This window comes from Miscanthus floridulus, chromosome 8 (genome assembly GCF_019320115.1).
Source record: "Miscanthus floridulus cultivar M001 chromosome 8, ASM1932011v1, whole genome shotgun sequence".
Classification (NCBI taxonomy): domain Eukaryota; kingdom Viridiplantae; phylum Streptophyta; class Magnoliopsida; order Poales; family Poaceae; genus Miscanthus; species Miscanthus floridulus.
Window position 1 is genome coordinate 216,552,354 of NC_089587.1, and position 14,980 is coordinate 216,567,333.

The window sequence follows — 14,980 nt, forward strand, 5'->3', positions numbered from 1 at the left end:
TTTGGTTGGGGCAGCACTGTATCTGGCTAGCAAATTTATCGCAAAAGCAATATCGGGTCTAGTGCAATTTGCAAGATACATCAGTGCTCCTATGGCACTTAGATATGGAACTTCAGGTCCTCAGACTTTCTCATCTTCACTCCTGGGTCTAAATGGATCTTTCTCCTCATCGAGTGATCTCACCACCATTGGGGTTTTTAGGGGATGAGCCTTTGACATATTAAATCTCTCAAGAACTTTCTTTGTGTAAGTCACCTAATGTATAAGAATTCCTTCAGGGAGATGCTCAATTTGTAGGCCTAAGCAAAATCTAGTTTTACTAAGGTCTTTCATTTTAAATTCCGCTTTAAGGTAGGTACACGCCACATCAATGTCCTCTGTGTGTCCTATGATATTCAAATCATCGACATATACTAAAATAATACAAAATCCATTCTGAGACCTTTTAATAAATACACATGGACAATCATCATTATTTACATAACATTTCTTCAGGAGAAAATCACTCAACCGATTATACCACATCCGTCCAGATTGTTTAACATTTGCGATTGCCTTTAGAATCTGGAATTTTTAATCCATCAGGGACTTTCGTCTATATATATATATATAGTGACCCGTAAAGATACGTAGTCACAACATCCATTAACTGTATTTTCAGATTCATACCAGCTGCTGTTGATATTAAATATCGGAACATTATGCCACTCATAACAGGAGAGTATGTTTCATCGTAATAAATTCCAGGTCTCTGCGAAAACCCTTGCGCTATAAGTCTCGCTTTATATCTCACCACAACATTATTCTCGCTCCCTTTTTTGAACAAATACCCATTTGTATCCCATCGGAAATACTTTGGGGGGGGGGGGGGCGTGCGGGCTACAGGCCCAAATACTTGCCTCTTATTAAGCGAGTGCAATTCAGTCTCTATAGCTTCTTTCCATTGGACCCAATCGGAGCGCTCCCGGCATTCTGCCATGGACTTTGGTTCGGAGTCCTCGTCAATGATTTCATCAATTTTAGAGACAAAATTTATATCAACGACTATAGTCTTTCTATTGTATTACTCTCTTGACTTTGCATAGTCAGTGGCAATTTCTTCATTTAGCTCATCCAACTCATCTTGATTTTCCATATTTGATATGGCTGGTTGTTCCGATGCCCTTGTGCCATTGCTTATAGTAATACACGCTAGTGCACTAGGGCCTTCATCTAATGCTTGTTCTCTATTATCTCGGCCTTGCGGACGTCTCCGCTGTGCCTGTATAGAATCATTCGGTTCTCTCCCCCTTTTCCTAGGATTGGGGATTTGAGAAGAGTCTGTCCCTTCCATGGGTATCTCCACTCTCTCCGGTGCATTAGCCGTGGGAATATGCGATTTTGATACTCCTCTTATATTAGTGAAAGCATCTGGTATGTTATTTGTAAACTGTTGTAGGCTAATTGTTCATTGAACTTTAAGTTCAGTGTCTTTAGTGCGTGGATCAAGTGAATGAATGCCACTAGCATTCCATTCAATTTCCCGGCATTCCTTTGTTTTTAGATACAATCCTCCCACTAATGTCGGAACCAATCTTCATCAAATATACTATCGGCGTATCTAGCCATGAACAAGTCACCAGTTTTAGGCTTTAAATATTTGATTATTGATGGACTTTCATAGCCAACATAAATCCCCATCTTTCGATGAGGGCCCATAACGGTTCGTTGGGGCGGTGATATCGACATGTACACAATGCAACCGAACTTTTGCAGATGGGAAATCTTAGGTTGTTGTTCACGCACTAATTCAAGAGGGGAAGTAGAATGATATGCAGATGGTCGATATTGAATTAAAGCAGCAGCATGCAGTACTGCGTGGCCCCAACAATTGGTGGGGAGTTTGCTATCTTGCAAAAGAGGTCTAGCAATGAGTTTAATTCTTTTTATTAAAGACTTGGCAAGTCCATTTTAAGTATGAACATGGGGAACAGAATGTTGCACATCTATCCCCATTGCTAAACAGTAATCATTAAATGTCTTTGAGGCGAATTCACCTGCATTGTCCATTTGAATTGACTTAATGCTGTTCTTCGGGAAGCTAGCACGTAAACGAATGATTTGGGCAATTAATTTTGCAAAGGCATGGTTCCATGTTGAGAATAGACACACATGGCTCCACCTTGTAGAAGCATCTATGAGCACCATGAAGTATCGAAATGGTCCTGACAATGGGTGGATTGGGCCACAAATATCACCTTGAATTCTTTCTAAGAATCTTAAGGACTCGTCCTTTATCTTCTGGTAAGAGGGCCTAATTATTAACTTTCCTGTTCCACAAGAAGTCCATAAAAAATCTTTTGGTTTAGGAAAGTGTGATATGTTAATGCCATGTCCAGCAGAAGTAGTAATAATTTTTCGCATCATTGTTAATACAGGATGGCCAAGTCTTTCATGCCAAATCATAAAAGGTTTTGGATTTTTAAATATGGTTGGCATTGCAACATATTCATGAGGGGGCTCAATCTGTGTGTAGTACAGCCCAGATGAGGTTCCAAGCGCTTTTTCTACCACACGCATTTGATCTCCTTTTGACTCCGTAATATAGAGGTATTCGGTACCACTATCAGTTGTAGTAGTGATATGATAACCACTACGACAGATGTCTTTAAAGGTAAGAAGGTTACGTTGAGCTCCTGGTTATAGGAAAGCTTCATCAATAGTGATTCTAGTATTGTTAGGGAGTACCACGGTGGCTCGACCATAACCTATAATACGGCCATTGCTTCCGGCAATTGTTAATATATTTTCAGTTCTTTCTGAAGTGTCTGAAAATATTTTGTCTCTCTAAGGATTGAATTTGTGGTAGCGCTATCAACCAAGCAAGGTTCTTTCGCTCCATCCTTCATCTTAACTCAGAGGAGAGCTGCTGATAACGTATTATAATATGTAATAGTTACGGATCCCCAATCCGTCACCCAAGCAATAAGAGATGTGAGAATTAGTAGAATATCCCATCTCCCGTTCCCATTACAAGATCACAGAAAGTAGAATGACACTATAGACAAAGACTGTTTGCGGAACGAAATTTCTCTTCTTTTTCATCATCGAATAGTGAATACATATGTTCCTTATATAGATAAAAGATGGCCATTTAACTTCTTCAGTTATAACTCTTGAGCACTAGAGCTTCAAGAGTTAATTCGGTATAAGCCCACTAACATAATTAGTTTCATCTTAATTCGGTGTAAGCCCACTAACATAATTAGTTTGATATAACACACATCCCCAACGAGACGCGCACCAAAATGAATCCGCCGGCCTGTGTGGGACGCGGGACAAGCACGTGGGCGGTTGCGCCTCCTTGGCCCAAACCCGTGCCTCGGTGCGCGAATTTCTGTGGGCCGGCTCGAGCTGCGTCACGTCCCCGCAGACCCCGCACCGCGGGCACGGCATTCGTGCGGTGCGGTGGATCAGAGGGTGCCGCCGGAAGGAGCGAGGCCTCGTGTGGTCGGCGCCGCGGTTAGCTAGTGCTACGTTAGGGTTGGCGCGCGCGGCTTGATCGTGGAGGAGCCCCGCGGGTCGCCGTATGCGGGGGCCGATCTCACCTCGTTCCCCCGCCGGAGTTGACTGGAACGACGCTCGCCCGACGGCCCGAGCTCATCCGAGTCGCCGTCGCGGTGACGCGTACGATCTCGCCCGCCGTGCGTGCCGTCGCTCTACTGGCTCCCAGCTGTATATAGCGCCACACGGCACGCGACGGGACTGGTGATTGCTCGCGACCGAATTGGCGCGTTAGGTCGGGCGGACGGGCCAACGGCCTCGCACACCGGGACAAGCATCGGAGCCCGCCCGCCCGGCCCGCGTTGATCATTGCATTCGGATCGGCCATGTGTGATGATGTCGCGTTGCATTGCATCGCCGATAAGACCAACCGGTGTGCGAGGACAATCGGTTGCCCCGCCACTGGTCAATGTCCACAGGGCTAAGCTAGCTACGCACGATGTCGTTGGACCTGGACGGCGAGCTCAGCTCTGTGGCTGTGGGAGGACGTACGTACGTACACCGTTTGATTATTGGCAATGATAACAACATGTTGAGATGGTACATGATACATCCTCTCCGGATTGAGAAGCACGGCTTGCTCCATAATTTCATTTGTTGGCATCACAAAGCTAGCTAGCTGCGAATTGAATCAGCCGAGAGCTGCGTGCTCGAAATTAACAAAGCTATTAGGGCAGTCCCAATAAAAGAAACCAGTAGTTTCTATAACATAGGATATCGCACCAAAAAAGTACTGCTTTCCAACCCATGGTTTCTATGAGTAATAACTATTTTCTCTTTCTCTTTCCTAACTCTATCTTTTCCTCCAATGGGAGTGCGACACGAGCTCCCTAGAAACTGGTGGTTTCTCCCCAATGGCGATTTCATGGTTTCTTGGTGCATTGGGTCAAGAATAGACCTGGTTTCTTCATGAAAAAACCAGATCTATGATTTTTGCTCTCTTTCTTCATTAATTACGTTGCCATGTTAGCATTTTACCTACGTGACAAGCCATTTAATGAGGATAGAAACCATTATCAATGCACCATTGGGACTGCCCTTGTTACCACGATCTTCCGGTGCACAAGTTCCACCAAGGGATTTAATTCGACGATAGGGCGTAGGTTCCACGTGATTCTGCCGTGGCAACAGTGCCAAGATAGCCCAGCTGCTTCAGAGAGGGAGTAAAGAGAACGCATTATTGCCGTCACCCTAGCTAACGTCGTAATCCAGCTCCAGAGGTAACGGTCCAGATCCTTCTTCTTCTTCTTCACTTTGCATTGAGCCCTGTTTTGTGTGTGTTTCTCTCTAGCTATTGAGTCTTCAGTCTTCGGCCATGCATCAATCAATCACCGATCGTTTCTTGTTATTATTGCTTCCGTCATGGATCCTTGCTGTTTCATGACGACACATATTGCATTGTAGCACGCTTTTTGGTGCGCTGTTGATGAGACATATCCTCCGTGACTCGTTATGGGTTCCATTACCTTCTTGTGCCCTACATATGCCATTGCCAATGCCATCTTGTATAGGTAGCACCCCGGACACATAGGACTGAGGGGTAGTAGCAGAAAAACCATGCCATTTGCCAGCTCTTTTTCATACGCCCAGCTGCTTGTTTGCATAGTAGGACTACTCCACTACACACTCGATATATCTAGAGCTGCTACTATCTGTCCTCTGAATCTAATAAAGCCCATCTAACTGTAGCAATTAAAGTTGGCCTTGTGCTAGCTATAAAGATTTTTATATCCTCTAGTAGATCTCATGGCGCATGCTGATCCTGTTATCTATCCACACGATGCCTAGACGCCCGTACAGTTCAGACGGCCGGTAATGGAGACAGGCGTCCATGAAACCTGCTAAAGATGAAGACATCAGCATTTGTTGACACTCCTGTTTGCCTGTAAAGATGAGAAAGTTGAACATCACCACTGCATGCTTGCCGCGCCAATACAATAGCACTACTACCGAATTAGTATCCTCTAGCTTTCTTCTAGCTCCCTCTACTTTTTTTTTGTGTTTCACTATAGAAACTAGTGGCCACACCGGTTTCCTAGACTTAATTCGCCGCGAGGATTCGATGGATCTGAACGCATTGCAAGCATAGAGGCAGGTAGGCAGCAGCAGTGCATCTATGAGACCATGATACACTGCAGAGGACATGTCGGGAGCACATTGGATAGATCGATGGATCCATCCATGGCTCGCTTAGACTATCTCCAACACCCGATACCTAAATCAGCGACGCATCGTAGGATCTGGGTTCGGCACAGTAAATAAGTGACGGACCCATCCCCTTCCTTCTCCAACAGCCCACCTCCCTCCCCGCCTCGCCGTCGTCGTCGGGCCACCGATCCAGTGGAGCGTGCCACGGAGGAGGCCGGGCTTCCTCTCTCCGATGCTTCCTCTCTCTCTCCCTCCCCGACGCCCGACGTCCTCCCGGCGAGCTCACCGCGCCTCACCGCGCGCCCACCACGCCCCACCGCGCTCCACCGCGTCCTCCCTGCACCCCACCGCGCTCACCGCGCCATGGACGGCGGCGGGAGGCCCTCGGCGCGGTGGCCCGGCACAGCGACCCAGGCGCGGCGGCGTTGGCACGGACGGCCCCTGGTGCGGGTGCGGCAACCCCGGCGCGGATCCAGTGGCGCGGCGGCCTCGACGATGTAGGCCCTCCTCCTCCTCCTAGATCTAGGGTTCCGGCGAGCTTTTCCCCTCTCTCCCAACTCTGATCCAGTGCAGGGAGGCCGGCGGGACCGTGGGGAGGTGGCGCGGCTGCGTTGGGCATCGCGGCTGCGCGGCGTGGCTGCGTCGGCCGGGCTCCCTCCCTCCCTGCGAGATCCGGTGAGCACCGCCCGCCTCCCTCCCCGGCGAGCTCCGCCCGCCTCGCCGTTGTCGTCGTCGTCGGGCCCGCCTCGCTGTCGAAGACTTTGCGTCTGGGAGAGAAAGACGACGCAAATAAGCGTCCCGCGTGGCCTCCTACCCAAAATGCATGACCCGTTTGCCTCTTCGGTTGGAGCCGGTTTTCGTCACCTAAAAACACTGTACGTGACTTATTTTGGAATTGCGTCGCCGTTTGAGTAAGCTGTTGGAGACAGTCTTAGTCCACTAGATTTTTCAAATGAGAAAAAGATGGATATCATTTTTGCGAAGGAACAAAAACAAAACAGAACAAAAAATGATGATTATGCAGGCCTACAGGCCAGGGGCGCGGGGACTGGGGGAGCCTTCCTTCCTCCACCAGCTCTCGCTGTCGCCTCACACATGCTCGCTCTGAGGCGCTTGTCTCTCTTTATATACTCATCCAGCGGAGCAACGAGACAAAGAAGAGCACTGTTGATCCCCACAGGGACAGGGGCGGCCAGTGAGGCTCCATCACTGGTGAACTAGAGCCTCCTCACCTCACAGATCTGGCCACCTGGCAAATCTAATCATTGCACCATAAATTTCCCATCTACGACGAGTACACAGCCACTTTGTACAGGATGGAGTGGAGGAGAAAGCCAAGAACAAGTGAAAGAAAGAAAGAAAGAAAGAAAAGAAGCAAACACTGGCCATGGATCTGCTAGTGAGTGGACAGTTTGCTAGAGAGAAGATCAGAGCACTTAGAGTATGCAGGGAAAATACACACTTTTTTTTGGCTCTTTTCAACGGCCGGGCCACCTAGCACACAAGCAAACTCACAACAATCTACAAAACCTAGCCCATGGATGGATGGATGATGACAAGCACGATTCAAGAGGTTGATCGATCAACAGCATCAGCCTGAAGGAGGGAGGACAAAAATAAGCTGCTTCATGCATGTGGAGTGTGTGGCTTTGTGCCCCCATGCCTGTCTCGTCTCTCCCCATCGGTAGTGCGGTCACCTCATCATCATAGCTCCTGATGCTGTGTGAAGCAAACAAACGTTTGATGAGACAAGGTGTCGACCAGATTAAAGCTCCACCGTATGGTGGAGCATGCAGGATGCTGCAGGCACGAGATGCCAACCTGATTGGACGCGGCCATGTCGTCGTCGTCGGTGACCATAATGTCGGCGACGTCGGCGGCGACGCCCTGCTTGTCGCTGCTAGCCTTCTTGGGCGCCGGGCCGTTGCCGCCGCCGACGACGACGCAGAGCGCCTTCCGCAGGCCGAGCATCTCCTTCCACCGGCTGGACGACGACCCCTTGCTGCTGGCGGAGGCGGAGGCCCTCTCGTCGTCGTCGCCGCCACGGAGCTCGTCGCGCAGCGTGGTGGGCAGCCGGGCAGCGGCGGCGGCGAAGCAGCTGGCTCCGCCGCCCCCGCCGTTGTCCTTGAGGGGAAGGATCCTGCCCTTGGAGAAGAGCTGGTCGGCCGCCATCATGGGGTGGCTCCCCACCGAGAACTCGAAGTTGAGGTCCTCCTCCTGGCACCGCAGGCTCATCGCCCGGTTCTGCACCGGCGGCGGCGGCTCCACCGCGAAGTCGCTGGAGAAGGAGATGCGCGGGCCCAGCGCGGCCGGCGCCTGTGGGCCGCCGCCGAACCCCGCCGCGCCGTCAGGGTTGTACATGTTGATGCACGCCATCGCGCGGTGGTGTGGTGTCGTGGCGGTGGTGGTGCTGCTGCTGGTCGGCGTGGCTTCCTGACCTCCTCGTGCACTGTCGCCTCTTCTTGCACTTCCACCGTGAGCTGAACAGAGCTGAGGCGAGCTTCGCGTGCAGCAGCGCAGGATGTGGTGGTGGTGGATTGGTGGGGGCTTTTAAAAGGTGGTGGGATGGGATGGTGGTAGTGTGCGACTGCGAGTAGCAAGCAGGAAGAGAAGGAAAAACGGTGTACCGATTGATCGGTCGAGTCGTCACTGTTTGGACACTTGCCGGTTGCCGGGCAGGAGAAGTTTGGATGGTTTATATAAGGGAAGAGAGGGCTAGCGAGAGCGAGATGCGTGGCGTGGAGGTCTCCGGTGGATGATGGATCATGGATGGGCGATGCAATTGTTTAGCACCACCTAGAATGAATGACAGATGAACGAGGTGCAGAAGCCACAAGCCAAGGAATGCCTGTAGTGTTCGTTTCCCCTGTTAGTTTTACTGACATCGTTTCAGCAATGCCTCTGTTAAAAAAAACAGGGCGCTAAGTTTTTTAAGTAAAAAATATTTTAATTTAGTCTAGTCTATAGAGAAGATAGTCCATATTTATTAAATCTAATATATATTTTTTTCTAGAAAAGCATATTTCATGATGAATCTGATGATCAACATCTTTTGTAAACTAAATCAAAACTTGTTTAAAAACTTTTTTTTTTGTTTAAAGTAGGATATCGGGATGGTTGATTGAATGCCGCGCCGATTGGTGCTGCAAAACTTGTGTAATTAGTGACTATCCCATATAGCCGTTTGGGCCTGTTTTACAAATTATGGTTTTATTAGTCAAACACATGCAAATATGTGGTTTAGAAGGAAAAAAAGTCTCGAGTGGAGTTTTTTTTTTTACTTCAAAAGGACTATCATTCAATGATACCATGGTCTCAAAACAGAGTAGAAGGTTTGTTTCGTACCAACACGTGGCAACAATAGAAAAGAGTAAACTGCACCGTGGGTACCTAAACTATTAGGTGTGTAACGCATAGGTACTCAAACAAAAAAACGTAACTCGTAGGTACTGGATCTACAATTTTGGCTCTCCAACGGTACTCGCGCGGAAAGGACCCAAATAAGGCAGGCTGTTTTGCGAAAAAAACCCCGCTGAATCATCTCCTTCTCCTCATTCTCAGTCCCGTGGCCTTGAAACTCTGTCTCCCTCTCTCGCCGCCCGTCTGCCATCACGCCGCCCGTTTGCCTCCCACTCACGCAAGCTCGCCGGATCCATCTCCCTAAGCTCGCCGCCGCACCCTCCCCCAAGTCGTCATGCGAGCGTCGTCCGGCCATAGCGGCGCTGGGAGCTCTGGTTACCAGCGCCTAGCGGACCGCGGGGAGAAGACTGGGCTGCCGCTTGTGCCCTGCCCCACATGCGGTGCGGAGGTCTTGGAGCTCGTCTGTGGTCCCGGATCTAAGGTCCCTGGGGCCGTTTTCTTCAAATGCCACTTTCATGAAAGAGATGTAAGTGCATAGTGCCATTTTTTGCTGTAGGATTGGTGTTCTTGCCTTGTGATGTGGTGAACAATTTGCCTTGTGATGCAGGTGCCAGGAACGTGCCCGTGGTTCTTGTTTCAAGACAAGTATGAACGTTTTCTCGTTGCAAGGGGACTGATTGGAGGCACCAGAGAGGGAGGCCATGAACAACAAGTTGTTGTGAATCATGATGAACTTGGAGGATTGCAGGGAGAAGAACATGCTGTGGAGGCACTGAAGAGTGGGATTGCTGGTTTGGATGCAAAGCTGAAGAAACTTGTAGACCTAGGTCAAATTGGAGTTGTGTGCTGTGTGGTTGCTTCAGTGTTTGTTGTTGTTGGTGTCATCGGCATGATGCTCAAGTAGGAGTAGGAATTGTAATGCAAATTTGGTGCAATGAACCTGATTCAAATCAGTTTGGCAATGAAATGGAATGTGTTTTGTCCATTCAAATCATTTTGGCTCATTGAATTGTGATGCATTGGTGTTTATTCAGTGAATACAATTGACAGATGTGAGCTGAACAAAGTGAACTTAAATAGCTTTTTTCACAGGAAATTTTGACAGCAACATTTGGCAAGGCAAGTTAAAAACAAGAGTAATTCACAGGCACCTAAATATGAGTAATTCACAGGCACCTAAAAACAAGAGTAATTCACATTTGGCAACATTTAGAGATTGATCCAGTGACATATAGTCACTAAAATAGCATCCATACATTCGAGATTGATCCAGTGACATATAGTCACTAAAATAGCATCCTACATTAGAGGTTGACCTAGTGACATATATAGTCACTAAAATAACATCCATTACATCTCAGTTTTGGTGCTTGCAGTACACATCCTACCCACCAGTGCACTACACCATACTAGCTGCATATGACCTATACCTATATGATCACTGCACAAAAGAAGGCAAACTTCAGCTGCTGAACAAAAGGCAACTGTATTTGCTCGACAAAAGCCAACTATCTGTGATGTACAAAAGGGCATCAACACACTCCATAATCCTTCCTACTGTCCAGCTAGACCTTTCTTGGCATTCACTGTCTTCTTTTTTTGGTTCACTGCTTTCTTGGTCCTTGATGTCCTGCCAGCTTTGGTAGTCGTTGTCATCTGAATTTGCCTTGCTGGTGGAACATTGGAAACGATGTAGGCTGAATCTGGTACAGGTTGACTGACTGGATGCTGTCTCATAGTTTGTGAGGCATGGAAAGGGTCCAAACAAGTTTGTAAGCTAAATTGTGTGGGCCAAAAACAAAAATGATGATAATGAGGGAGTTGTGGTACCTCATCTAGTAGTTGAGACAGCATAGGGTTGTCTACTTGGGACATGGTTGCTTCTGTTTCAGCTTCTGCAGTATAGACCTCCTGAAACACAGATTCTAGTGAAAATAGGTATTTTGTACCAAATAAAGGGGACAATCTGGTTGCACATACCTGATATTCTTCTTGATGCCTTGCTTCCTCATGTGCTTGTTGAACAGCTGACCTTTTCCTTTTTTGGACAGCTAGTTCTCCTGCTTCCTTTGCTGCACATCTTGCTACATTATGGTCAGGTTTTCCACAGTGACTGCAGTGCATTGTTACTCCATGTTTAGATAGCCTTGGTCCATTTCTGCCTTGTTGTTCATGTGGCGCTTTCTTCCTTGCCTTTGCTGGCCTACCTGGTTTCTTCTCATATTTAGGTGGCTTCACTTCTGTGCCTCCAACATTTTGCCAATTAGTCTTGTCAGAGCATGGAAAAATTTGGAAGTTGTATGCATTCTGGAAAGCTTCAATGGAGTAACAGTGTGGGAGCACTGAGTCTTCTGGAATTCTTTCATGCTTAAGGCAAGCAATTGCATGACTACATGGTATGCCTGTCAAGTCCCATCTTCTACATTCACATTTCTTAGCTGCAATGTCCACAACATACTTCCATTCTCTGTCATGAACCTCAAAAATTCCACTCCCACTAGGTAATGGGTAGCATGTGTTGGACATCTCTGCATGCCTAGCTAGCTTCTTGCTAATTTTTGGGCATATGACCATGTGTCCCCACTTCTCAGTAACCTCTTTCTGCTTGGTGTAGTGTCTGGTCATAAGCTAGACCTTGATCTTTTGTAGCATGCTCAAAATAGGCAATTCTCTGGCTTCCACTATGTAATTGTTGAAAACTTCACAAGTGTTGTTCAAGAGGATATCACACTTTGGGTACTCACTAAAGAAAGCCCTAACCCATGTGTTTGGTGGCATCTTTTCTAACCATGCATGGGCATCCTTGCTGAGAACTCTCATTTTGTCCATCTCCTGGTTCCACCTCACCACTGTACTAGCTCTTGCACACCTCCAAAGCTGATTCTTGAAGTTCTCTCCTCTGAATTGGCCTGAGAAGTTATGGTACAGATGTCTAACACAGAACCTGTGTTCTGACTCAGGAAACACTTGCTGAACAGCAGGGATAAGACCTTTTTGTTTATCTGTCATGATGGTCCAAGGAGTTGTGTTTTCTATGCCAAGGTCCTCTTTCAGTGTCTCTAAGAACCACTTCCATGATGCTAGGCACTCAACCTCCACCACTGCTATGGCCAAAGGAAAAATGCAATCATTTGGGTCTATACCTATTGCAGTTAGCAGCTGCCCTCCAAACTTTGTCTTGATGTGGCAGCCATCTAGACAGATAACAGGCCTGCAACCAGTGAGGAAACCTCTTTTGCATGCATCCATAGACATGTAAAGTGTACTGAAGAAACCATCAAGGCATGTTAGAAAGAAGGTACTACCAGGATTTGTCCTCCTAAGTTCATGCCCATAATTCCTCAACTCATTGAATTGCTTCACTTCATCCCCATAAATGATCTCCCATGCCTTCCTTCTTGCCCTACACAGCTTCATCCTAGAAATGGTTAGGTTTAGCTCTAGCTGAATAGTCTTCCCAAAATTGGTCAGGCTCATCTTCTCATCAGCCCTAAACCTATCCAAGTACTTGTTAGCAAGCCACTTTGCAGTGCACCTCTTCAGTTCCCACTTCTTCTGGCATGTGTGATTCCCAACAAAAGATTTGATCATGATACAACTCATCCTTGTGTCCCAAGAAGCATACAAGTACCATGGACAATTTACATCACAATGAGCTTTGATTCTTTTCTTGTCATTCCATGGCATCTTTATCTCCACCCTCTCTTTGATACTGTATTCTGAAATTGCCTTTCTAAGCAGTTCTATTGAATCAAACTTCATTCCTAACTTGAAAATTGGGTTCTCAATATCCTCTGGCCTGAAGGATGACATGTTAGCCCCAACCTTACCCTCTCCATTAGAATCAGGTAACTCCAACTCATCCTCATCAGTTGATATCTCATCCCATTGCCTTTCTACCATGTTCTCTTTGCCAACTGGGGCATTTCTCTTGTACCCTTTGCTGACTACAATGCCCATACCTGCCCCCTCATCAACCACCCCATCATCAACATTGTCCCAGAAAAAATCATCATCCTCATGATCAACTTCATAATCACTATCCACAAAATCCCCATCCACACTACCATCATTGTCACTAGCCACAAAATCCCCATCATCATCATCATGCCTTTCAGCTGCTGGCTTCCCTGGATTGACCACATTGTCATCCCAGTCAGATGTCTTGAATGACTTGTAGATATCAAAGTAGAGCACAAAATTGTTAACATGGTATGCAACTTGCTTCATGATGAGTGTTTCTGCATCTGAATCTATAAATCTCAAACCACTAGGCACAACCATCTCAGGCAACAACCAGAGAACAGTGAGCTTCTCAATTCCATAACCTAGCATCATACTGATTTCTTGAATTGAACTAAAACGCCAGTGCTGCACTTTGCAATTGTCAAACCAATCCACCTTGCCACCCAGATAAACCTGATCCTTAACAGACCCACAGAAAAATCCCCCATGATGAACTTCTACAGAGAACTCCTCATCAGGCCCTAAACAGTGAACAAAACCCTAAATTTCAGAGCATTGCGACAAGAAACCTATCTCTACATCAAATTGAAGCATTACGACACCACAATGATCCAGAATGAACTACATGGACAGGAGAGTTATTTTCTAATACTCTAAGACCATAGCATTCTACAGATCGTGTTATTTGTCCAATACTCTAAAAATGCTTTGCATCCAAAGATGACATTCATCGCTTATGTGCTCGAGACACACTATCAAGATGTTGAGTACATACTTGGACAGTGACACTTTCTCTAAAGCATCAGCTATATTTTCTAATAACGAAAGTAAACTTTCAGCCCGTGCAAAATACTTCTCCACTTCGTAATGCTTGTCTAGTCCGCATACTTAATGATTCACTTATAATACTAGAGTAATACCTATACTCCCTTTATTCCAAATTATAAGATACTTTGGCTTTTGATATATACTTAGAAATACACTATGTTTAAATACATAGTAAAAGTAATATATCTACAAAAGCCAAAATATCTTATAATTTGGAACACAGTGAGTATGATTTTTTTAACCAAATTTACGCCCACTGAGTACCGGGATTTAAACCTTGATGGGTAGTGTCCTGCTGAACTGCCTTACCATTGGACCATATGTCCATTTGTATTGGTCACTGCATATTGAATACACGCATTACTTCACGACGAGGACAGAGTGGTTGAGTTTTTTGCGAGACGATTCTTGTTTTATAGGGCTGCAAGCTTCCCCGGGCATGTGGATGTGGTGGAGGAAAATGGAATGATTACGAACCTGCTCTGACTTTTCTCTGCTACACTACATGGCCTTTGGGAATTGGGATAAGAAGGTTGAGAGGGGATGGATCGCACACACGTCTCCATACGCATCGGACACATGGACGTACATGGGGGAACGAATCGAGAGCGTCGGCGTCATTAGAAGAAACAAAAAATCAGTTGCTTTCGTAGGTGGCAAATGCTGGTTTGACTCTGGTCAAACTATATTTGTTCAGGCCTCCATGCATGTTCTTTGGCGATAATGCGATATCGCGAAGGTCCATGCATGTTCTTTGGTGGCTGGGTAGATTGAATTTTGGGTAGCCCTCGCACTAGTTGCGCACGTGGATCTGGGCACCGTGAGGGCGTGAGCTGTAGTTCCTCCGTTTTTCTCGAACCTGTGTTTTTGTCCTGAATCTGCTGTACGACAGTCTATACAGAGCACTGGAGGGAGTGGCCAAGGCCATTATATTCTTTTGGCTTATAACAAACCGTCCATCTAACGCCATTGTGTTCTTTTGGCTTCGAGAAGCAAGCGGCATCATTGTATTCGTTTGCTACTCAACGTCTCACAAATCCTCGCATTGGACCATTGAGTGATTAGGGAGTGGCCAAGGCCATTATATTGTACTATGTAAACAAACAATGACAAGCAAAAGCTGATTCGATTAATT

The 14,980-nt window shown here is 46.7% G+C and overlaps 1 protein-coding gene across 1 annotated transcript; it reads right to left on the minus strand.

Annotated features, from left to right (window-relative positions):
* Positions 1 to 7,264: 7,264 nt before the first annotated feature.
* Positions 7,265 to 8,353, minus strand: LOC136474948 (uncharacterized). Its single transcript, XM_066472511.1, has 2 exons — positions 7,513 to 8,353; positions 7,265 to 7,410 (listed from the first exon to the last, which is right to left on the minus strand). Exons 1-2 carry the CDS (start codon positions 8,065 to 8,067, stop codon positions 7,396 to 7,398), a joined length of 570 nt encoding a protein of 189 aa, XP_066328608.1. The 5' UTR covers positions 8,068 to 8,353; the 3' UTR covers positions 7,265 to 7,395.
* Between the last annotated feature and the right edge of the window lie 6,627 nt (positions 8,354 to 14,980).